General features: G+C 39.5%; 2 protein-coding genes across 2 annotated transcripts; both read right to left on the bottom strand.

Moving 5' to 3' along the window:
• Positions 1 to 360: 360 nt before the first annotated feature.
• On the bottom strand, positions 361 to 7,319 carry LOC141798360 (multidrug and toxin extrusion protein 1-like). Its single transcript, XM_074680260.1, has 17 exons — positions 7,188 to 7,319; positions 6,949 to 7,050; positions 6,785 to 6,853; positions 6,530 to 6,678; positions 6,334 to 6,376; positions 6,174 to 6,218; positions 5,230 to 5,327; positions 5,043 to 5,140; positions 3,592 to 3,705; positions 3,442 to 3,509; positions 3,247 to 3,355; positions 2,455 to 2,530; positions 2,227 to 2,296; positions 1,983 to 2,115; positions 1,776 to 1,870; positions 1,645 to 1,687; positions 361 to 1,497 (listed from the first exon to the last, which is right to left on the bottom strand). The coding sequence occupies exons 1-17, from the start codon at positions 7,317 to 7,319 to the stop codon at positions 1,292 to 1,294; spliced, it is 1,650 nt and encodes a 549-aa protein (XP_074536361.1). The 3' UTR covers positions 361 to 1,291.
• A 7,249-nt stretch (positions 7,320 to 14,568) lies between these two features.
• slc13a5b (solute carrier family 13 member 5b) lies at positions 14,569 to 22,898 on the bottom strand. Its single transcript, XM_074679498.1, is given in 13 exon segments — positions 14,569 to 15,692; positions 16,549 to 16,686; positions 17,808 to 17,969; positions 19,181 to 19,302; positions 19,410 to 19,516; positions 19,627 to 19,839; positions 19,973 to 20,095; positions 20,171 to 20,351; positions 20,470 to 20,687; positions 21,477 to 21,613; positions 21,687 to 21,815; positions 22,762 to 22,877; positions 22,880 to 22,898. Coding segments are annotated over 13 exon segments (1,791 nt in total). The 3' UTR covers positions 14,569 to 15,566.
• Between the last annotated feature and the right edge of the window lie 2,746 nt (positions 22,899 to 25,644).

Here is a 25,644-nt window from a genome sequence, read left to right as displayed (position 1 = left end):
TGGTACACATGACATAAAATTGACTACATACCCCCCCCCCCCCCCCCCCCCCCCCCCATAAATAAATGAAAACAAAAAGTAAAATAAAATGAAAAATAAATAAACATAATAAAAAATAATAATGGTACTGAAATAAATTAAAAAGTACAACATACTCAACAGCAACCCAGCGCCATTCTGGTAGTTCGTTGGCTCTATACAAACTGAGAATAACCAATTTAAGGTGTCAATAATTCTTGCCCCCCGCAAAAAAAAAAAAAAAAAAAAAAAAAAAAAAGAGTAAGTCATTCTAATACAATGCACAATGCTATCTCCTTATCTCCTTCACCCACATATGCCTTGAAAGCACATCTGTTTCCCTCCAGTTGAAAGATATCAACCTCCTGGCCTGCTGGAGTCCATGATGGGTCTTCAGGTAAAAGTACAGTTCTCTGGGTGTTTACCCAACACAGATACCGTTGCTTGAAAAGACATGCTCACTCCAGCATCTTACTTCCAGTAATTCTGTAGTTTAGGACAGTCTCAGACCTGATGAAACAGAGTACCTATTTCTCCTGAACATTTACTTCAGGTATCTTGGATGTTGGGTGACCAACGACTCATTTTGACCTGGGTAATATAGGTCCTCATCAACCACTTGTAAGAGTTTCATCCTTGTATTAACTGATTGTATCTGAGCTTTCAGACATGCCCCATCTACCTCATGTATATCCTCTTGGAGGTCAGATCTCCACGCATCCACCCTATCAATGTTTTCCAGCCAGTGCGCCGGCAGCATGTCTTGTTTGAACTCTGGCAACAGCCACTGGTCCTCTGTGCCCTTCTGGATGCCAAACAGATGTGGGTCCTTCCTTTGGCCTTGTTTCTTCATGTCATTGGTCTTGGTCTTGGTCTTCGCTTCATAGCCTTGTTATGATCCGCAGTGTTCTTTTGCAGTTGCTCCTCTGTGGACATGATTCTGTGCTCAGGTTCCTCCAGTAGCGCAACATTTTCCCATCGCACTTGTTTTCAAAGTAGACAACAACTTAGCCATTTCACCCGTGTAATTATTTTTATCGCCCTGTTTGGTTATGAAACCACTGAACTCAAAATGGAGTGAACTAAGTTTGACCAAAAACCACTGTTGCTAGTGCTAGCAGCCCTCTTGTCATCTGGATCTCTTGGTGGACTACCAGTTTTAGCAGGTTTTTAAGAACCCCGTTCTGGGTGAAAATATTATAGTCCTGGATTGTACATGTTACTGACATTTTCTCTGTCCACTGGTGTTTCTAATGTACGTTTCTTACAGGTATCAAGTAACTAACTTAGTGATCAGCAAGTTCATGATTATTCCTGCTGCCAGGATGAAGAGCATGAGAGCCACAACCAGACCACGACGCAGGACCAGAGTCCTGAGCGGGAGCTCGTTCTCAACTGGTTTTACCACCATCTCAGAAACAACCAGGTCCATGCTGTCTGTAGGGCCCTGAAAGGTCTCTGGATCATCTGACAGGGCACCTGTTGACACATAAATGAGAATGTATGATGTATACCTTTCTGTACTTTTACATTAAACTACATTTAATTGGTTAAAAATGCTGATAAATAATCTTGTTGAATAGGTTCAACACAATCAAATGATTTAGTTTATGCAGTCTCTCTTACGTGTATCTTTGGACCTCCAGTGAACTCCTGCTCGGATTTGAGCCTAGAAGCAAAACGATATGTCAATTTCTCTGCTGTAAGAAAAAGCCTAAGGCTGTTTAGAATTGAAAGATGAACCTTTGACTACCAACCTCCACCGTAGCTTTCTTCCAATTCATTCTCACCAGGTAGATAATCAGAAATGAGCACTGCAGAAACACACCGGTGAACAGGCCTGTCCACAAACCTGAGGGGAAAGAGTTTTACATCCTGTTTAAAGAGGAGCAAAGATAGCTTACTTACCAAAATATGTGAATACTGGCTGAGTTCAGATACAGCTTCAGGTCTAATAATCTTACCTTTGATTCCCATCTTCGCTGCAAACATCAGAGACACTCCAACAGGAAAACCAACACCGTAGTGCCCAAGAATTTTGCATATAGCCCCGACTTTTTGTTTACCAGCTCCCCTTATGATCCCCCCTGAGGAAGACTGGGTGTACAGACAGAATAAAGAGGTGTTGTGACGTGGTGTGGCTGAAAACTCGGCATTAAAAAGGCACGCTTAGTAGGATTGTGTGGAAAATATGGTATGAAAACTTACAGATATTGCATCCAGGAGGGTAAATGGGGCATAAAATGATATTACATCAGCAACTCTCTCCCTGATTTGTCTGTCAAAGATGCAAGAGATGACATCAAGGATTTTACAACGATGACATGGCTTATGTTTAACAGTTATAGTGTCAGTCATCACCTGTGACCCACTCCAGAGGCAAGTGCTGAATAAAACTTCTGTTGGGGTTAATGAATAACATCAAATCACACTCACTCATCGTAGGTGAAGACATACGAAATATGATCCTTCAGGCCCCCGATGACAATCGCCAGACACACAGAGACTGACCCTGTGGCAAAGTGTAACAGAATGAATGAATTATCCACAGAGTTCAGTCGCTCTACTTTGTCAAAGTTCAATGTTGGCATGTATGCTGAATAGCAGTAGCTTTGGAGATGTGAGGTTTCAGCCTAACACATTTGACTTCACTTGACTACCCTGTGACAGCGGTTTATGGCATTCATTTTAACAACAAACCACTTTAATCATGTCCTTTATGGTCTTATTATCTTCTAAGGTCATGTAGAGAGTTTCATTTTTATTATCCGCATGTTTAATAACCATCTCAATGTTCCGTAGGAGCTATAATGAGAAAACATGATATGAGAGGCTTTTATGGTCAAAGACTGTTTTTTAAGCTCACATTAACAGTCCAAATTATAGCAATAAATCAAGCTTTTTAAAAAAATTATTACTGTTTTACATTAATTTAATATAGTGCTAGCACACAGTATGCAGGGTCTCAGCTGATATGACATCCCACAATGCACCTGAGGGATGGATAGGTGTTTCAGTGGCAGACCTCTCACAGCATGTGCTACAAAAGTCACCTGTGTGTACAATTAATAAGAAATGTAATGCACTGAATGCGCAAGATGATGCAACGCTGAATAATATAAATTCTGTGATGTACCACAACACCACCTCAGTATTAAAAGATACTGTGATAAAAATATTTCTGTTATCGTCCCTCAGCATATAGAAAGTGTTAAATTGCATACTGACCTGCACAGAACATCGCCAGTTTGGCGGACAGCTTGGCCTGTTTTGTGTCTCCAGCTCCCAATGCATTCCCCACTCTCACGTTGCCTGCTATGGCGAACCCTGAAGGGAACTAATAACAAAAACAACCACATGAATATACAAACAAAAAGGGTGCTTCTTTTTAAACCTTTTTAATTTCATTGTGATAGAAATTACCATGTATGCAACATTTGCCACTTGATATACGACCGACTGAGCTCCAAGTTCAACCTCACTGATCAAACCTGTCAATCAAAAACAGCAGTTTAAATATTCACCACCTTTACATCGCTCACATGTATGTTTCACAACACCAAATGGACTTACCTGCCAGAAAACTTCCAATCTCATAAGTCCACCACTTGACACACAACATGACCATGCAGGGGATGGCCAAGTTCACATAAGAGCCCCAGTCCTGCAGGCACTCTCTGGACCATCCTGTGGGAATGAAAGATTAATCAACAGCAAACCTTTACTGCTTTTGATGAGCTTGAATATTTTTTTGGTACAGCTTTGGCCAGATAAGAGAGAGAAATCAAAACAGATACTGGACAACTGAGGAAGAATAAGTAGTTCAAAATAAACTATACAGTATAAAATACAGCCAAATTGTTGGATGGATTTCTATCTAAATAATCAAGGTACATGTCACCCTGCAAGCAAATCACGTAGCTTTGTTAGATGTATTGTTTTTCTATCAGCAACAGCAGTCATTTCATATATACAACGAACAAGATGTGTTGGTTTGGCTTCACCTGTCGGGAACTACATATGGGAATGATCTTTGTGCCTAACTCAGGTATATTTGCTGAGGCTGCACTAAAATATACACTGTCCATGTAAATACTATTATAAATAGATTTTTTCAGCCTGGTTTTAAATGTCAGATTACTCATGAACTAGCATAGTAATACACCATCCTGATACCAGTGTTTTCCTCTTGTGCTTGTCCAGACTCCCCTGCTGCATTTCCTTTTGTCCCTTCTCCCCCAGTGGGGACAAATCTGTGCTTGATTAAATGATCGTTTCAGTATCCTCAATTGAGCAATGTGTGTAATTCTGTCTTCTTTACAGGGTTTATTGTTTATTTGTTTATTTTTCATGTATTGGTATTGCATACACATAACATTTATTCCTATTACTTTATTTACTTTTTTTTTTTTTTTTTTTTTTTTTTGCTAGCTTTCCACTCTTGCATTTGATGTTAATTTTTAACTTAGAGGTCTGTTTGTTGGTTGGGAAGGTTGTTTAGAATATGAAACTTTATGGTTTTACTGTTTGTAAATGTTTCTGGGATAAAAAAAAAAAAATTGACCACATTTCAGTTATACTGTAAATTGTGAACCTGCCTTAATAAAAATATTTGGGGATAAAAAAAAAAGATTTTCTTGTTTATCTTTGGGGGATTTACCGGAAGAAAGACACGCCTTCATTCCAGATAAACAACATATTTCTTCCCAGTGACCTAACCCTGCCCTGGTAGATGCGCACAGTCAAGCCACAAATATTCCTACACTGATTGTGTGGCCTTTTAAATAGCCCCCAAGGTTTAACTAGTTTACAAGTAGTTTTTATATCAACTCAAGTCCATGATTTTCTTTTTTATTTTCATCTTTGTAACATTAACAGATTCAAGCTGCTGTTTCTATATTCTTCTGCCTGAACAGCACAGTATTGAAATTTCCTTTTAACTGATTAAAACATCATGATCTAAAACACTGAAGCCTCTGATTGTATGCAGGGTCATATTTCAGCTCTGATCATATTGTACTCACCTCCCCATGTTGCCTTGTGAAGTCCTTTCCAGATGATGTATGCATAGAGAACAGTGGCCAAGGAGTACTGGGAGAGGGTGTTGGCTAGAGCAGAACCACTGTAAACAGAGATTAGTTCATGAAACTGGTTGTGTCATGCAGGTAAAGATTAATGAAGCAACTCAAAGTGTGAACAGAGAATACTCACGCTACTCCCAGATCCAGAGCATTAAGAAAAATGTTGTTGATGAGGGCGTTAACAAGGTTAACCCCGATTCCTGTGATAACCTGGGGCCATATGATACCCTTAAAGAAAAATGACACACATAATATTCTTGAATCAAGGAGACCTGAAAAAAGAAATGATGGGTATCTCTGAACCCATCACTGGATGTATCTGAGGTTTCCGAGCTACTGTTTTTTAATGTTCTTTGATAGATGAAGAGAGACAGAAAATTTGGGGAAAGAGAGTAAAGGTTGTGGCTTGGACTTGGGACGGCGACCACTTTGATGAGGTCTAAAACCTCTTTATATGGGTGGAGTGTAAACTGCAGGGCCAATCCAAGCCTAAACTTAAAGACCCTCAGGGGAGGTTTAAGACTTTGGCATGGATGTTTATCATTAGCACTTTCCATAGTTCATTTTCTTTCTTTCTTTCTTTTTCTTTCTTTCTTTCTTTCTTTCTTTCTTTCTTTCTTTCTTTCTTTCTTTCTTTCTTTCTTTCTTTCTTTCTTTCTTTCTTTCTTTCTTTCTTTCTTTCTTTCTCCATTTTTCTGTTCTTATTTCCCTTATTTTGTTTTTCTTTCTATCTCTTTCTCCCCTTTATTTCTTTCTGAAGGGTATCTGTACAAATCTCTGCTCTGTCTCTTTTCTTGACAAACTGTTGTTGTTTATACATTTCACCAACAGGTGGAGCCAAGATGAAACTTCAGTCAGTCAAAATTCACAATAAATATACATAGGAAATATTTTTAGCTTGAGCTGGATATCACACAAAGGTGTAAACTGAAAATACCGTTGAGTGAGATGCTGTGATAAATAATATAAGGCTTGTCTGATCCATGTGGTGCAAAAAAGAGCAGATCACAGGATATGAAGTGACTCGTATTGATAGATATTAAGTGACTTTATGTTTTTCTTTAATAAACTTACCTGGTTTTGTAGATATCTTGTCAGCAATGAATACATGAATGTGGCCTGAAGGGCAACAACAACATTAAAGGATAGAAATTTATATCTTGATTCCCTCACATGCAGAGGGTGAGGTGTAAAAAGAGGACTAGTTTCATACAGAGTTGTTTGAAATACTTACAGGTAGTGCTGGCATAAAAATCATCACATACAACTGAGCCATCCTGAAGAGAGAGTTGTCATCAATATTTATGTTTATTTGAATGAATTCAAATAGAATCAAACTTCTAACCAAGTAGAATGAAAACAAATCATTACATTTTTTTCCCTGACCAAATGAAAACTGAGGATAGAGGGTTGATTTTGTCAAAGCTCACCTGGCCACCTCTGGTTTCTGTCTAAAAGCCAACAGCAGGGGCTCTGTGTTGATGAGGATCGCCCAGCAGGGAAAGCAGGCTAAAATCAGAATGAGGACAGCCCTCTGCAGGATCACCCCAACTCTTATGAGGTTACGTCCTCCATACGTCTGAAAACAAAATAAATAAATAAATAAAGGTTTAAATACAAGATATCCTCTTTTTTTTCAATTCCTGTGACACTTGTTCCAAAAAGAAGTGTCAGCTGGTCTATACCTGAGAAATCAGGGTATCACAAGCAGCTGCTAGACCAGATCCGATAGATATCCCTGTGACATTAATAACCTGAGAATATAACCAGATAAAGGAGGTTTAAGTCATTCAGTTGTTCTCTTGTGGTTTAACTTTTAACTGATGTTTGATGCTTTTTCAGGACTTACTGCTATAGCTAAAGTAACTCCTGCCAGCTCTGTCCTCCCCAGGTGACCACAGAAAACAGTGCTGACAAAACTCACAGCAAAACTCATGAGCTGAGCCAACAACTGGTGAAAATTAATGAAAAGTGTTAAATGAAAACAGAAAACAGGAAAAAAGAGAATATCATTCATACAGACAGTATCTGATATATACAACTGGGTCACAGGGCACTGATAGTACCTCACACCAGTAGCCTACTCACCACTGGACCTGCCAGTTTGCACAGCTCGATTATTTCAGCCTTGAATCCAACAGGGACCAACATATGGATCTGCTTGAAGACAAAACAGTCACTCCACAAGGAGCAAGATGAACTCAGTGAGCTGTTCCTCATGATTCAGTATGAGCTTGTTGTGTTTTTCCACCGCTGTTTGCTGCTGTGAGCTTGCTCAGTTCAGTCAAGGATCTTTCCCCCACAACCTAATATCCACATGCTTGGATCAACCTTTCACTTAAATTTGAATGGTCAACCTGGAATGCCATGTTAGTTGTTGTATCAATATAAGACTTTGGGAGATACCTGTCAAACCTGTCGGTGGTCAGTGAAACTCTTAATGAAAAGGGTTTTTCCAGTCTTTCTTGGCTCACTTGTTAGTATGGCTTTATAAAGTGAAGCTGTAAAACTTAGCCTATTGTTAAACATTAAGAGGGGCATCACATTTCTAAATGCCAGCTATTCACTTTCTACAACAGTCACCTTTCTTTCTTTCTTTCTTTCTTTCTTTCTTTCTTTCTTTCTTTCTTTCTTTCTTTCTTTCTTTCTTTCTTTCTTTCTTTCTTTCTTCAAGTTTAATTTTTCATTCTTTATTATTTTTACTTTCACAGTTTCTATCTTCCTGTCTTTGTCATTCCTTCTTACTTTCAATCTTTTTCAGTGATTCTTTCCTTCTACCTGTTTTTTTTATTTTTATTTATTTTATTTTTTTTAAGATTTGCTCTGTTTTCTTTTTTCTATCATCTTGATCATTTTTTATTTCTGGAGAAATCTCTGCTTTTCTCTTTTTTAACCTGTCTTGACATGATGTTGTTGTTTCTACATTTCACCAACAGATGGAGCCATTTCTAAACAAACCCATGCAGACTGCAGTCTCGTAAGTGTTTGGGTTAGAAGTTGAGGTGAGTCAGCGCAGGTGAGGTATGACATCATAGCTGAAATATCTAGATTTATAGAGACTAAATCCTTACCTTAAGAGATAAATTGGTTTGAAAATGCCCTTTAGTTCCCGATGTTATTTTCATATTGTTAAAATTTACTCCACTAAGAAGTTAAAGACAACAATAAAACCCTGAATCAAAGGGATTTCTTGGGAGTTAGCCTTGAATGTAGCATTATTTCCACTCAGAGATGTTTCTGAAGAGCCACTAAAAGCATGACATGCAAAACATTGAGAATAAATATTTTACATAAAAAAACCTACTTTGTAAATAAAATAAACCAAAAATAAATAAATAAAGAATGAAACATGACTAACCAACCAAGCAATAGCAAAGCAAATGTGCCAAACTCAAACGGGTTTCTAGCCCTCAAACCTGCTGTCCAGGAAATTTATGATCTCAATTACAGATGCTGTAGCTTCATCTCATCATGTGCTGACTACACCAAGTCATCATTTATCCTTGCCACCATGACAACGACTAAAACTGCTCCATCCCATTGTTTAATGTGCTGAATAATCTCAGCCTGAGGGGTTACTATCCTGTAGGTCTACAGGAGACACATCACTTAGTGGGCACTCTGGGAAACACATGCGTGCTCCTTTCCTTCAAAAATATCTGTGCTTTGTTTTGAAATGGAGGAGAAAAAAATAGACCTTGAATCAGCTGATGGTAAAATAAACGTGAAGCTCAAATGACCCGGCAGCATCAATATAACGGTCTTTTGAAAACTTCAGACGGAGGGACACAATAGTAGGGTTGCAATGCTTTAACCTCTTATTAACTTAAAATTGTCCTTTTTGCAAGTGTATGGCTGAGAGAGCTCATGAGCTGTGGTCATAGAGTCAGATGAGTCATCATTCAGCTGGTTTCTGAGCAGACATGTTTCCTAAAGTGAAGACTTCTGGTTGCATCCTCTGCCAAAAGGTAAAATCTCATGGATTATATTGTAATCCAGTTATAATGAAGCAATTCTTAAAGCTTCTGTTATGAGGGCTCAAAACTAAAGACTAGAAATGAATCATGTTTGCCCAAATAGTTCCTTCAGTGTTCATTTTACTTGGAGCAAGACATGGTTCCATGTTTGTGGTGGGTTTATCTTATTCAGCCTAGATTACAACAAAGATCTACACCGTTGACATGCAATACCAAATGAAACAAAGAAGATCATGTGACTGAAATCTGGCCCAGTGTAACATTGCTGGTGTAGGTGTAGAGAGCTAGCAGTCTCATCCCAGGATAGCAGATTAGCAAAGGTATGAAAAGGATAGAGTGGGACTTTCTACAGACCTGTTTGTTGTGCAAAACTAAACAGACATCAGGAAGCCAGGTCTTCACTGCACTATGTTTACTGGTCATACCTGGAAATAAGATCTTCACCAACTGGACACTGACAAAAGTCCTTCACTCAGTCGGAGCCTGCTAAGCAACTAAAAAGCAGTCCTAACCAAGTTGCAACCTCTGGCCCCGAAACATTTGACCAATGCACACATGCCAAAAACGGCAGTTCCTGGAGTGTCCACTTGAGGTCTGCTCTAGAAGTAACAGAAACCACATACACACTCACTAAAGAAGCTGATTTTTAACAGCAAAGATAAACCTGTTTACAGCCTGGAATAATAATAATAATAATAATAATAATAATAATAATAATAATAATAATAATAATAATAATAATAATAAAATTAATAATAATAATAATAATAATAATAATAATAATAATAATAATAATAATAATAATAATAATAATAATAATAAAAAACCTTAAGTCCAATCAGTTCATTTCTCTAATAGTTAGTGTCAGTGAACATATGAGGAAGGAGGCTTAACACCCAGCGCGACAATGCCTCCCTGTATCTTCCTGGATCTGTATCTGCTCCATCACATACTAACAGTCTAACCTGGTACACAGCTGGAACACAACAGCACAGAGCCTCTGTGAGTTCACACATTGACGTAAATAGAAACCTATCTGATCTAGAGCCACGAAGGGGTAGAGACGGACCAAAGATGCATCTGGTGTATTTTGGCTCCTTGGTTGAGTCAGCATTTCTATTATGGCAACCGCTGACAATGGGCTTTGAAACTTAGCTTTGCAAAAAACAGGTCGCATCATCAACTAACATTAACCTCCATGTTCAAAGTTTGCACACAAGAAGAAGCTAGAAGGCTTGACATGAATCTCAATCTTTATTTCTTTCAAGACTGTCAATGCAACACTTGCTTAGATATGTCAATCTGCCAGTGAAAAACTGACATACCACTAAAATTGTCTGTTTTGTCATCTTTTTTTAAAACCATACAGGTAGCTTCTTCATAGTTTGGTGAACAGGCTGGGTTTGTCTCACTCTTGATGTCAAGCTTGGTTTGTATGAATCTACTTAGAGTGCAAAGAAAGACCCTCTGTCCTCTTCTTGATCTTTTAGTGTTTGGCCTGACTCTTGTCCTCGGGTTAATTGGATGCTCAGATTGCAAACTGAACCTATCTCTATGCACAAGTCACTATGTGCCGGCAAGGATCGATTATATCAGACAGGCTGTTTATTGTCCTCATGTGTAACTGAAACCAAAAGGGGAGAAGGCCAAAATGGCTTTAAAAACCATTCGCAAATAGATACTGGACACAAAGTGTGCTTTTTGACCTCTTTTGAGCCTGTAACAAATGCCAAACTCCATATCATACTTGGCATGGGTGACTCTGTGTTAATAAAAATCTGCTTTTGGGTTAACTGGAGTTCTTTTGTGCCTTGAACAGTCACATAAAACCACAGCCAACAGAACAACTGGCAGGTTCCAACTGAAGTCTCATGTATATATAGCCAATAAAAGAGCCTGTGATGCACAAGGACGTGTTTCAATTGGATAATGAGTGGGTGGTTGAGACGCAGCAAAACGAGAGAAAGGCACTGTAATTACATAAGCTTTTTTCCCCATATGACCCAAGATCATAGTGATCTGAACGGCCCCAGGCAGCAAACCGCTTGTTAACCTCTTTAAAACCGCTGAACATTTTAATTGTCCAACAGAGCTGAGGTCATGTGATGCTTTGAAGTTTTCCTCGCTACCTTTCCTGCACGTGCTTGTCTCTCACACAATATCTCTGACGTGGTTTGTCTGCTGTGGGTAACAAACCAGGAAAGGATGATTAAGCATTTCTCCAGTACTTTAAGATTTTGAGTTAACGTCCAGCAAATAGGTACAAACAACAATAGAGAGTCACAAAACCTACAGGTGCCAAAATCTTTCTACATTGCTTTATACATGCTCTAAATCAAAAAAGCTAGCAGGACACATCCAAGTAAAGCCATCACAACCTATATGCAGGATCCATAAACACCTAAATATACTGCGCACACAAATTAAAGGTACACTTTTTTATTGGGCCTGGCATGAAATCATTTAAACCTGTCTGATAATTTTCTGGTTGGCTAAGCAGCTGAGGGCATCGTTAATCACTTTCAGCTGTATTGGTGTTCATGGAATTAACAACAGGTGCACTACAGTGGCAACAATTAGAAAACCCTCAAAACAGGACTGGTTTTACATGTGGAGGTCATTTCAAGTTTCTCCCTCTTGATCTTTTTTGGCTGGTTTTCCACTCATACTGGTTATGGCTTGAGTAATTATCTCTACTGGCAGTATGAGGCATTTCCTTAACCCTACAGAAGTTGCACAGGTTGTCCAACTTTTCCAGGATGGCACATCCACATGTGCTGCAACAAGAAGGTTTAATGTGTCTCCCAGCACAATCTCCAGAACATGGAGGAGATTTCAAGAGACTGGTGGTTATTCTCGGAGAGCTGGACCGGGTCGTAGAAGGTCCTCAACCCATCAGCAGGACCGATACCTGCTCCTTTGTGCAAGGCGGAACAGGCTGAGCACTGCTCGTGCCCGACAGAATGACCTCCAAAGGGCCACTGGTGTGAATGTCTCTACCCAAACAATCAGGAACAGACTTCATGAAGGTAGCCTGAGGGCCTGACGTCCTGTAGTGGGCCCTGTGATCACTGCCCAGCACCGTGGAGCCCGACTGGCATTTGCTCAAGAACACCAGAATTGGCAAGTCCGCCACTGGTGCCCTGTACTTTTCACAGACGAGAGCAGGTTCACCCTGAGCACCTGTGATAGACGTGAAAGAGTCTGGAGAAGACAAGGAGAACGTTCTGCTGCCTGCAACGTTGTTCAACATGACAGGTTTGGTGGTGGGGCAGTGATGGTCTTGGGAGGCATATCCATGGAGGGATGCACAGACCTCTCCTGCCTAGAAAATGGTGCTCTGACTGCCATAAGGTATCGAGATGAAATCCTTGAACCCATTGTCAGACCATACGCTGGTGCAGTAGGTCCTGGTTTCCTCCTAATGCACAACAATGCCCGGCCTCATGTGGCAAGAGTATGCAGGCAGTACCTGGAGGATGAAGGAATTGAAACAATTGAATGGCCTTCACAATCCCCTGACTTAAACCCAATAGAACATCTCTGGGACATTCTCTGGCGCCGCCAGGTTGCTCCTCAGACTGTACAACAGCTCAGGGATGCCCTCACACAGATCTGGGAAGAAATGCCACAAGACGCCATCTGTTGTCTCATTTGGAGCATGCCGCGACATTGTCAAGCATGCATACAAGCTCGTGGGGGCCACACAAGATACTGAAAAGCATTTTGAGTTGCAGAAATTAAATTTTGGAAAAAATGAACTAGCCTGCCACATCTTCATTTCACTCTGATTTTAGGGTGTCTACACAATTGAGCCCTCTGTAGGCTGAAAACATTTATTTCCATTAAAAGACTTGGCATCCTTTTGTTCCTAAGACATTGCCCTGTCATTATTTGTATAGATATCCAACTTCATATTGAGATCTGATGTATCTAATGTGTTTCTTTAAAATGCTCCTTTAATTTTTGTGAGCAGTGTATTTTCATGTTTGTGTAATAAAAAAATCAAATAATTATATGGACATTGCACAAAAAATAAGTACATTTGTGAAAAATTTGCCAAATCTTCTCTGCACCGCCAAATGGCTAATTCCGCTAATGCTACGGCTCTTGTTTAAAGCTCCCGGTCCATGCAGGTACTGACAATCACATGGCTGAAACCTGCACTTGGTATATAAACCTGTCTGTTACATAAGTCATTCATGGCTTACACCTTTGTCCTGTTTTGTAATCTCAAATCCAAATGTGTCTTTATGTGCATCCATATTAACTCTGTACATTGTACATATAGTTTATTTATACATCCATTGTATCACATGCTTGGCCTGTATGTGCATATGTGTTCAGTTTGTTGTCCTTGCTTTAGTTTTATTTCTCTTTTTCCCTCTATAACCTTTTCTAGGAGCTGTGTAAGTGCACAGAGAGAAGCTCAAAACCAGAGTTAAATTTCTTGTATGTGTTCATATACTTGACAAATAAAAAACAAAATGCTAAGTTCTAACTCTCATGGCTTTTTCCTCGCTGCATAACTCATGCTTACCTCATATTTACCTGATGATCTGTAATAAAGTGCTCTGAAGTCTCTTAAAGCAGACATGTTAAAATTTCTTTGTTGAGCTCATAATCTTTATGACGCAAAACAACGCAGGTCAGTATTACTACCTTGACCCTTGCCACATGTAGCGTCTCGGCAAAAGGACAATGACACGGAGCTTGTCTACATACATTAGGCGTGGCCTTTCATTGTGGGATTACTGTGGCTTTCCGCACTGTGTTTACAGGATTATATCAGCTCTACGCACGAGACAAGAGGTCACTAAAGCAAGAGGAGGGGTAACACGTGTGCATTTTGAAAGACATGTAATTGTCATGAGGAGTTGACGAAAGCTGACTGGTGAGGAAAGTGGGATCACCTTGTTTTGGATGATGATAAAGGATGACATTGCTATTTTTTTATAATGTTTTTCTATTTAGTCATTTTGTTTCAGGCTGTTATTTAGAGAGGACTGGACACTGGATTAAGCAAGAAGCAAGGAGTGACATGAGGGAAAGGGGCCGCAAGTTGGAACTGAAGTGAGACTGATTAGTTGAAGCTAGGCTGTTAGGCCTCACATTTTTGTTTTGAAAGCAAACCATTTTTTAAACTATTTTATCTTAAAATATCTAAAGCAAAGACAACTTATGACACAATTGCGATTTTACTGTAAAATCTATGTTTGTATTATCTTAGCTTTACTCAAACTGAGTACTACTTTCCTCAACAGTTCAAGCTTAGTTCTTCAAGAATTATATCAGAGCTGTAGCAGTAATTGAACAAGAAAAAGTAGGGTTTTCTTTTCTTTTTTGTATCTTGCACGTTTGATTCTTTCTTCAGCTCATTTGATTTGTCTCAGAAGAAAAGAAGATGGCTTCTTTGTTACAAATGAGATACACATTAATCTAAAAAACAACATTTTATTGCATCTCAGACAGAAATCATTATTGCAGTGAGAAATTTGGCAATGTATTGATCAAACGTACGGAAAATGTATCTACAGTACATTACAAACAGCATAAGGCACACACGTGTTTCCTCTGTGTGGTGATAACACATTTCAAAGTTCATCTGATGCTGGAGCTGCAACACACCAACATCTGCCCTGATGTGGGACAATACTGAGATAAATTTGGATTCAAAAGGGGTAAAAGTGTGTTTACTCTACATATTATATCAACATCTATACAAACCAAAATGGTGAAACTAACACTTAGTTTTTGTTCATTGTGTTATATCCAAGAAAAAAGAAAATAAAAACACAAAACTGAAAAATAAAACGTTATCTAGCATTTATAAAAGCATAAATATTAAAGCACTCATTACGCAGAATTGTATTCTATCATATCTGACTGAAAAGGGGTCAATATAAGAAATTAGGTTGTTCATTAGGTGATCAGGTGATCAAAACATAGAGTAATTTCAGCTGTTAAATAAGCAATATAGAGTATAAAAGACCACATTTTCCTAAAAATTTGAATCGCATAAAGTTTAAATCCCCAAAATAATGAAATATTAAAAAAGTATAAGTCCAGATTTTGAGTGAATCAGACTGAACCTTATTCCTCATATCTATTTAGATGAAGCTACATAGGGCTAATGACTTACTTAAACATCCTTTGTTTTCCATAAAAACCTTGAAAAAGTGGAAATGAATGGTTTTGTGACCTTCTCTCGCTTTAGAGAATTAAACATTTCTCTATTAAAGGATATAAATACAAGCTAAAAGAAACATTTCATTACATTCTCCACCCACTCTGATTTGCCACTTTTATACAAGCGATTCACAGGCGTCAGTGAAAACAAGCATCAGGTGCTTGTAATCCAGCAGCGATCAGATGCATGCAGTCCACCGTGTGGTGCTGTGCTGCGGCTCTGACCAGAGGTCTTTGTCTGGTGCACGTTGAGAGAGGGGGGCAGGCTGTGCTTGGATTGGCTTCTATGGCAGACCCAGGCTCATACCCCGGTGACGTTGGCCCAGGCTGGGAAGGTGTCGAGGTCGAACATAGCCTTACCCCAGCTGTTTATGGCAAGAGTGATACAGATGATGCCGATGATGTTCATCACTATTCCTGTTCTGGCCTGTTGGAAAAGACGAGTTTATAGTAAGTTTGAGAGCAACAGATGTTTTTGAGCTAGCCTCTGTATGCTAAAGGTATCATAATATCATGATTAATTTAAATCCTGTTTCTTTCTTTTGGTAAACTGTGATCAAACTGGTCATGCATGTAGACTGTTAAGGGTTTTTGTCCCTTCTAAACAAAGCTGGGCCAGCTCTTTCTCTAGGTAGCGAACAAGCTGCTAGCACTAGCTTCATCATAGTCATGGTGGCAAAAATGTGTCTTTAGATGGGTTTTTAAGTGAGTGGAAGAGCATAATGTGAGTAGTAATTGGCAGAGCCATAAAAAGTACATTTGTTGCAAACGTTTGTAGCTGTCTTATAGCTAGAATTACACATTACACATCTTAAGCTAAAACTGTTGGAATTGTTTATGCCACAGGATAGGAAAGGCTTAAGTTTATAATATTAAGATAAGCATGGTAACAGCTTTATGTTGACATTTGCTTGACTGATGGGAGCTACAGATAAGCCTGCCTTAGCTCATGTAAGCTGACATTAAGCTACCCAGTGGTGTAGTGCTAACATTAGCTGCTGTCTGATAGTAGCTGATAATTTGTTAAATATTTTGCTTCCATTTGAAATATTGACCAATATACCTTCAAAAATCACTTTCAAGTTTCTGATACCTATTTATTAGGACATGGTGGGTTAATAAAAGTTGAGGGATATGATGTGGGAAAGTATGTTGACGACGTGCAAATGTGGTCAATGATTACACAGCTCCTTACAGTGTAAATGTGACCTTCAACAGACCACTTTTCATGTCAACATATAAATTACCCCCCCCCAGACACAACAAGCTACAGCCATACTCACCATGTCAGCAACCTTTAAGTATCCATAGGAGAACACTATAGCATTCGGTGGCGTAGCAACAGGCAGCATGAAGGCAAAAGAGGCACTCAGAGTACAAGGCACCATGACGTAGAGTGGATTCATCCCAATAGACTGAGACTGCAATAATGACACAGAAAGATTCAACAGTCTGAGACAGGGATGAACATAACCTTGATAAAAAATCCTCCACTCCTCCATCTGGCTATTTTTCTGCGGCAGTAATCACTGACTCATAACTCAGAGTGAAATGTGTGCAACTCTGTGTGGAGTGAAAACTCTCATTAGGTGGGTGTAATTAAGATGTAATTCCTGCAAGCTTTGGGCTGAGTCATGGTATCTAAAATAGAAAAGCACTACATGTGTAGCGATAATGGCAGACTACTGAGATGAAGAAAACATTACTCTGGAATTTGCTTCAGAATTACACGTCCCGCAGCACAGCTGCTTACAAGTGCACAGTAATTTCTAGTTCTCAAAATAAACAATGGGTGAATAGAGTTAAACTTCAGAGCTAGTCCTCTCTAAACTGTAGGCTGTATATCATTTTGCAAAAAGGACAATGACAGTGACATGACAATGATGGTGTCTGATGGTTTTATTTAAATCATGAGCCAAAGATTCTCCTGACACTTTGACACCTCAAGTGAAATACCACAACCCATGGCGACCACAAAGTGTCATCTCTCCTCTTTCTGCTTTGTGTAATTGATCAAATGTTCTTTTCTTCCTCTCCCCTATCTTTCTTTCTCTACATTCACACAAGAGCTGGACACCCTCTGGCACCCACTTGGCTTCGTCCCCCGTAAATATCTGTCTGAATACCCCTACTTGGCACTGTGTTTCACAACCCAGCTTTGGCGTTCATTTGAGTGCTCAGCTAGCCGGCACAGTAATGCCATTCTTCAACAGCAGCGGGGACAGCAGCGGGGTGGGCAGCATTACAAGGCACTGGGCTGAATTGGTGTGTTTGGCAGGTTATTAATGGGAGGAGGGGCCCGGGGAAGGGGACCAAACATATTCAGCCTGAATGACCAACTAGATGGGTAACCAAACAAGGGACAATGGGCCAACTCCCACCGGAAGTAGTTTCCATGCAGGACTCCAATCGGGGACATTAGCTCAAAAGAAATCCCACTATGTCGCACTTCACCTCACTGAACCACTGCTGCCGAACATAATTGTGGGTCTCCTGCAGTCTGAGATCCTACACGCATTTCACTTTCTCCCTGAGAACTCACCATTGACGCTAAGACAGGTAGGAAGAGCGTCGCTGTTGCCACATTACTGGTGCACTCAGTGAAGGTAGCAATCAACAGGCACAAGATGATAGCTATCGCCCAGGGAGGGATGCTTTGCAGGGGGGTCATTTGATCTCCCATCCACTTTGAGAGGCCCGAGTCCTACAAAGAGCGTAAACATTTACAGGTTTAAAGTCTCCTCTGAATATGTACACAGTATTCTTCTGAGCTGATCATCATCATCATCATCAGAGTGAACAGCTCATTTAGAGTGAGGAGGCTCTTACTCATTTTTTTTCCCCATTATAGACAAAGTAATTTTAGATTTAACCCAGTGGTAAATACAGCTGGAAACACAGCTGGGGGATATGTAAGCTGGCAACAACAGCAAAGGTGAAGTTTGTCTAGCAGTTAAAAAACAAGTTTAATTTGAAAATACTTATAAAAGAATTAATACCAAAAGTAAAAAGATGAGTAAAATAAACAGGACTAGAACACATGTTGCACCACGCCTTGAGAAACCTATTTTCAAAGGCCATAAATTGAATTTAAATGGGAAGTGTCTGACTCTCACTCCAGCTATTAAAACAATATAGAAATGTAAGTATTGCTTATTAATTACTTTTACTGACTGTTGATTGAAATCGCAGCTTGTACAGAACACTGCTGCTCAGGTTTTGACTCGGGAAGGGAGACAGACCATATCACGGCACCTTTCAAACTCCACTGGCTTCCTGTTTCTTTTAAAACTGGATTAATAGTTATTCTACTTGTTTCAAAGGCTCTAAATGGCCTAATCCCCAGTGATTCAGAAATCTACTTACATTATATGTCTGAAGATCACTATGAAGATCACTTGTGTCCCAGGCAAGTACTGTCCAAAAAGCTTTGTATTTTTATGCACCAAAAGTGTATTTAACAGTAATAATTTTGTTTTATGGTCCTATCTAATTCCTATTTTCTTATTCTTACACTTTCACTGTTTAGTTTTTTAGCACTATACATTTGATTTACTTTATCAATTTAATGTTATTTGAAGTATTTTTTAAACAAGCTTCTCAACTTTTTAAGTCTTTTTTTTATTTTAGTTCTTACTATTTTGCCCAGTGCTGTTGTTTGACAACGAATCATACGCAAAATTATTAATTAGATAGATAGATAGATAGATAGATAGATAGATAGATAGATAGATAGATAGATAGATAGATAGATAGATACTTTAGTTATCCTGAGAGAAATTCAAGTGAAATATTTGAATATTGATGAAAATGAAGACACCACTGAGCCTCATCATCAGTATGATAAAATGGTAATTACTACATTAGCTTTTGGATCAGCTGACCAAAAACATTTTAAGTGTCACAGACACTTACTTCACTGCCCTTTGCCAGTGCAAAGCCTCCTCCAAGAAGAAGCACAATGCCCCACGGTAACTTCTTTTGGGCAACTTTCCAGGTAAGAAGACGTGGAGTTGAGCCAGAAATTTGGCGGGGAGCTACAGAGCCAAGAAATTCAGTGTCAGTGTTGAATAATCGCACCGTCTCCATGCTGGTTATAGCTACATATGATAGGAAACAGGTGCCCCCTGGGTGGATAGCTCACCTGTGTCAAAACTATGAGACCTGCGAGTACAGAAACGTGGAGGTTTGGAGGGCAGAACAAAAAGAAGAATGGCGATGAAGATAGCCACAGTGGCGTCTGTCACATACCTGATGAAGAAATGAGCCAACATGTATAAATATTAACCACAAGGTGTAATTAAGGTTGCTGTATCTCTGGAATTAAGTTGTGGAATTGAAAAAAAAACTTGAGTACAAACTCTGCTTTGGAGTTGAAGATATTTGTGGCCCAGCCCTGAACAAAACCCGGGTCCCTGGTGAACCACATCAACACCAGCAGAATGAAGAGACCCAGGACGCTGATCTCCCCAAAGGACATGGATCCCAGGAGACGATGCTGCTCTCTGATCACATTGTAAGCAGCAATGTCTTTCTCTGTCTTCACAGCCCCACAGCCCCATGTCTTTTTAAAGCTGAAGGGATCACATGAGAAAAAAAAAATCTGTGTCACCTCTCCATTCAAACACACTCCTGATGCAGTAAAAGCCTCTTGATGCCCATTCAAGTCTGTCACTGTAATAAGGCTTTAACCATCACAAAACTCACTTGAATCCCATGAAGACAAACTGCAGCCAAAGCCAGGCTAATGTGAGCATGAGGATCATGTTTGGGAAGGCAAAGCCGAACCAGGAGGCAAAGTTAATCACATCTCCGTTTTCTGGAAAGAGTCTAAGGAAAACAGCAATGTGATATTTTAGAGAAAAAGACAAAACACCAAAAGCGGTGCTTTGAGGAAACACTTACTGGTTCATCTGGCCCTTAAGCACCAGATTGGGACCAGTTCCTGTGAGTGTGGCGGTGCCTCCAATGCTGGCAGCGTAACAAACACACAGGGTCATCCCTTTACACATTCTCCGCCTTTCTGCTGCCTCCTTTTGCCTGGCAGCCTCCACTGCAGCATCCAAGAAAGTCACCACCAAAGGACCTTAAACACAAAAAAACTACTATTAGGAAGACCTCCTGCTTCCCTTTCCTGCTCTTTGGGTGTTTATTTTCTTTGAAAAACAGGTTTTAAACAGTACTTAAACATAGCTGTGACTTACCTTGTCCATCACCCTGTTTCTCTGTCTGTGGAGGCTGTTTCATATCAGTTTCTACCTGGACCTGCTCGTCTGAGCTGAGAATCTGAGGTATCTCTGCGTCAGTGTTATTAAGCTGCTCCAGCACTGCTTGGACAATAGGCACCATCATGGCTGTAGTGGCCGTGTTGCTGATCCACATGGACAAGAATGCCGTGACACCCATAAATCCCAGCATCAAACTGCAGGAAAAAGTTCAAAAAGTGATGCTGTGTTGGTACCTTGAGATAGAAAGAAGTGACCGCAAGTTATGCAATAATAAAGATAATATTCAGTCATTCATTCAACCAAAATCTTGAGATTCCTTTGACAGCATGCTCTCATTTACAATGACTTTGAGAGTACATTAAAACAGTAATTGCAAGACCTTAAATAAGCAAGAGAAACAAAATGTATGTGAGTACTTTAGGATAAGTTGAGCACAGTTTAGAAACAGTGACAAACATGTTCAAAGTGGCTCCTTTTCATGTTTTGAAACTGTCTTTTGTTGATAACTGAACTTAGTTTTAGAGTTTGCTGTACAGTATTCCAACTAAAGCTGAAAGATGTTTCACCAAAACTGTGAACTTCAAGAATGATCCGGTCACTTGAACGAGTTTGACAGTGGCAAGTGGACACATTCAATAAAGAGGTGAGATACAATGGGAGATGTCCTGAAAGAGCTTCATAGATGAAAGTCACCAATGCCTGTCTTGTCTAACTGATAACGAGGACCAACTTACTTTGTCATACAAGATACAATGATGGGTTGAGAAACAGTTACCAGTAATGAATCTTAGGGCCGATTGGTACACAAGTCAAATGGTTCGAGTGTGAAAATAAAAGACTTTAAGAGGCAGTAAAAACTGAAGATGACTTCCTTATCTGTACCTGATGTGTTTGTGGTTGATTAGATAAGATTTAAAATGTAAGATAAAAGATGACAGACCAATCAAATGATCTGCTGTGGAGGTGTGCGTTTGTGCACTCACAGTGCTGGACGCACGCCAACAAAGAGCAGCACCCTCAAGGCGATGCGCTTGTGTAAATTCCAGTGCTCCACAGCCACTGCAACCATCAGTCCCCCGACAAACAACAAGTTTGTGTCCTTCAGGTACTGCATACACACCTGAGGGGAAAGATGTGTGTGAGTGGACTGTACTTCCACATCAAGCGCACTCATCACATGTACATGTACTTACATCTTTGGATTGCATGATGCCAAACAAAGGGAACAGAAGAGCTGGGAGCAGAGCAGTGACAGCCAGAGGAAGGACCTCTGTGCACCAGTACACTGCCATCAGGATGATCACATAAGCACATTCTGCCTCCTGCATGAAAAGACGGGAGAATACACAGACCTTACTTCATGGGTCAAGATCACACCTGGATGGATGCCATAAAATAACCCTGAAAACACTTTCTCCAGGCAGAGTTATGTAACTTTTGATGGAGTGTTAAAACGGTTCAAAGGGTAAAGATAACAGCCGTTGTTGTTCTGTCTTGTCACCTGATCATCCTTGAACATCCTCTTGGGTTCTATAAACACCCTGAAACATATTTTATATTTGCTCTGGTTTTATTCTGAACTTGCTTAATTGATCATTTTTTAAACAAAATTCAAGATGCGAATTAAGTCTTTTCTTTTTTAAGGCAAGAAAAAAAAACAACTTAAAGTTGGAGCTGCTGTGTTACCCGTCTCGTCCTCGAGCACCCCATGTTTATAATAACATGCTTACAGAGAGCGTGCATGTCTCCATGTCACGTGTAGCGGTAGCGACGTGGACGGAGCCCTTTGACTCTGTGTTCCCACGCTGGACGTGACCCCTCATGTTAACAACAAAGAGTTAAAATAATAAGACTTTAGTGAGTTCATGCCTCGGGCAACACCACGCAGTTCTCATGCATTTTGCGGCCAGTGCAGCGCGCGCTTGTTAGCAACAGGTGCACGAGAGCCAATGCAGATTACCGTAAAATGTATTTATAAACCAAACATATCTTTATATTATTATAAAACATTTTTTTTTAATATATTTTTTTCGAAGTTTTTATCAAAACAAGATGAAAACCATTTTGAATGTTTCCAACTGAACTTTTGCATTCAAATACATCATGAGAACACTTTTCAGGCTTTTTCAATGACAGCAAACTACACTTTCACCAAGTCATTGTGCGCGTAATTCAACCGGAGAAGCCACATTTTCCCATTTGAGACGGTATTAAAGAAGAGTTAGTACTAATTCAATCTGTTTGGTTCAAATAAGTTAGAGTACATACCGATGTTCCGATCACTAATGGCAGTGGAAGAAGGATAAATGGAGTCGAAAAGAGGATCAGCTCGTTTTTAATTGAGCGAAGATATTTCAAGAATGCCATCCTGAAGAACAACGGAGAAAAGGAGGCTTTCGCACCATGGATCGCGCTTTTGAGGCGCAGAGGAGAGGAGGGGGGAGTCCCACGGCAAATAAAGGAGAGAGAGAGAGAGAGAGAGAGAGAGAGAGAGAGAGAGAGAGAGAGAGAGAGAGAGAGAGAGAGAGAGATGTGCAGAGTGCTGGCATCAAAACAAAAGCACTGACTGGTTGATTATTCACTAAAGCAACAAGACAGGGTCTTCCCCAAGAAAATCTCCAATAATCACAAATATAAGTTATTCTTACTCAAAACAGTTTGAACCATATGAAGTTATTTCTTCAGCTGCCAATTCCTGTTGACCGTTTCTCTGAATGCTGAGAAGAGTACTCCCAAACACTTTGTCAGACAATTTCACTGCACTATTAGTCAGTGATGTATAATGATTTGAAGTGACAATAATCTACAGGACAACGATGATGTAATAAATTATTGAGAAAACTGGGTCAGAAACAGGTCAGGACTTTCAGACACTCCAATGAAATCCAATTGCAGTGTCTACACAGGAGGATTGTTATTTGAGTCATTGCTGCTCCTCCTCAGTATTTTGGTGAACCAGAAACGAAGTAAGAATTGAAGTAATCGTCTTAATCACTGTTTTTATTTCTGTCATAGTAGGACAAATGGGCAGGGCTGTATGTGGCTAACTAGCATTTTAAGAAACTTTTAACTGGCTATCGAAAGAGATTCTGAACCTTTTAAAGCAGAACTTTCACCTGTTTTATTTCCCTATTTAGGACTTGTGCTATTTCAGATTGTAGCACACACCACAAAAAAACAAACAAACAAAAAAAAAACATTTGGGCTGGAGAAAGAACAGCTTTTTAAACTGAAAGTTAAAATTAAGGGTTAATAATTTAAAAATGATCAGTCAGAGCTAGCCACCACCCCCTCAATGGCAATCCCAAAATTACTCAATAGTGGCATGGTTACTTTACCAGACTGTTGCCCAATTAAAGTATTAAAGAGCTTATATTGTCGGCTATACAAGTGGATTTTTTTTTTTTGTAATTAATTAATTAATTCTAATCTAACAATAAAGTAGCTGTGATTACCATAAAACTACTTTTATGGGCAAAACTCATTTATAAAAATATCTGAATTTAGGGGCTTAATTGATTCAATTTGTGTTTATTTATATTTCACTTTATTTGCATGAAAGCTCAGAGAAACATGTAGTGTGCATCATTGCTCAACTCATGGCATGACCTGAATTTAAGTGTATTTTTTTACAACAATGTGTTTCCCCTCAAACCTGTTTGGGAAAGCCATGCCTCTTGTAAAGAAGTTCAATACTTTCAAATAAATACTGTTATTATCAGCTGTTAAAATGTTTTGACAGTTTTTGGAATTTTCCCATATCGTTTTTGCCCTGAAACCATCTTTGTTTGAACTGTGACCCTATGTTGTCGAGTTGTTTGGTTTTGTGGTGCTTGGTGTTTCTAGTTCAACCTCTTATTTCATAGCACACCTTACATTTTGCTCTTTGGTTCAAATGACTATTTACCAGGCGGTGGATAAGATAACTTTTTGTACACAGCTGCAAAGAGTTGAAATGGTTCAGGGAGTAGAAAACATCTTGTGGTTGTTTTGCTGGTACTGGTGAACTGATGGTCTGGAGCTGACACAGGTCAAAATACCTCTAATGCTACCTTGGGCTGTCACAGTTTGTTTAACACCTAAAACCTGCAAATTTCAAGATTTGCAAGCAGTGTTGTAGTATTTCACTTTGGTTGCAAGAATTTTGCACTTGTCACACAGTTGGAGACTTTATTTCATGTAATGTTGTGTAATGTAAATATACAAAATGTGATTGACATGATCCAGCCTCTTCTTTTGTCCCATGTCTTCAGGCCTTCAACCAAAACTGGCACAGAGCTTTAGGGCATGAAACACATTCTGCCAAACTTTAAAACTGCTGGCTTGAGCACCAAATGCACAACACCATCTACCGAGCCAAGGAATGTCATGTTCTTTGACTATATCCTTTCTGTAAAACTTCTGATGGCAATTATGCTGCCTTGGTGGCACACAGGGATGAGGAAGCTTTTAATTTGTGACCCTGTAATTGTGAAAACACTGCCTGCTGTCAGATTTCAGCATGCATCACTGAAGACAAATTGTTTGACTGTAGTGAAGACATGCAAATATTACATAAGCAGTGAGGGTCACTTGATGGGTCATGACAGGAATAAAAAATACCTGGTCATTAAAAAGTTCATAAGCTTCAGTGCATCATATTAACAGGGGGGTCATCCAGAGTACTGAAATTATACTACTGCCCTTCAAAAAGCAGCTTTTATGTCAGACTTGAAGCAATGAAAAATTTACATTTAATAAGAGTTTGCAAAAAATACCAACACTCAGTAAAGAGTCAAAGACTTATAGAGCATGCACATATGATGTGGCAGAAGCCCTGATTCCAGTATTCTACTTCCAGACAATCACATTTGGCTACCAGCCATCAGTCATACTCTACCCACATGACAGCACATTGTACAAAACCAGAACCATGGCAGACAGAAACCTCTCCTCTGATTGTGTTTATGGGACATCGCAAACAACCGAGACAAAATCAGAACCACTTTATCAAAACAAACAGTTGAATGAGTGCAAATTAGCATACTATCTTTGCTGTGTCTGCACGAGACTGCTGACAGATTTGCTTGTGAAATTGCAGACATCGTGCCACCTTGTGGAGATGACTCAGACAACATCCAGTCACGTTGACCTAGATGTAAATATTCATTT

This window comes from Halichoeres trimaculatus, unplaced genomic scaffold (genome assembly GCF_033239565.1).
Source record: "Halichoeres trimaculatus isolate MK-OKI-2021-1 unplaced genomic scaffold, fHalTri1.1 fHalTri1_scaffold_9, whole genome shotgun sequence".
In the NCBI taxonomy this organism is placed as follows: Eukaryota; Metazoa; Chordata; class Actinopteri; order Labriformes; family Labridae; genus Halichoeres; species Halichoeres trimaculatus.
This window is presented reverse-complemented; position numbering and strand designations above follow the sequence as displayed.

Bases quoted from the DNA above. Each gene is read 5' to 3' on its own strand.
- LOC141798360 (XM_074680260.1), bottom strand. From the start codon at position 7,319: ATGAGGAACAGCTCACTGAGTTCATCTTGCTCCTTGTGGAGTGACTGT. The intron at 2,531-3,246 runs GTCAGTATGCAA...ACTTTGCCACAG, and splicing joins ACTGGCGATGTTCTGTGCAG to GGTCAGTCTCTGTGTGTCTG. The intron at 2,297-2,454 runs GTGAGTGTGATT...CATCTTTGACAG, and splicing joins TATGTCTTCACCTACGATGA to ACAAATCAGGGAGAGAGTTG.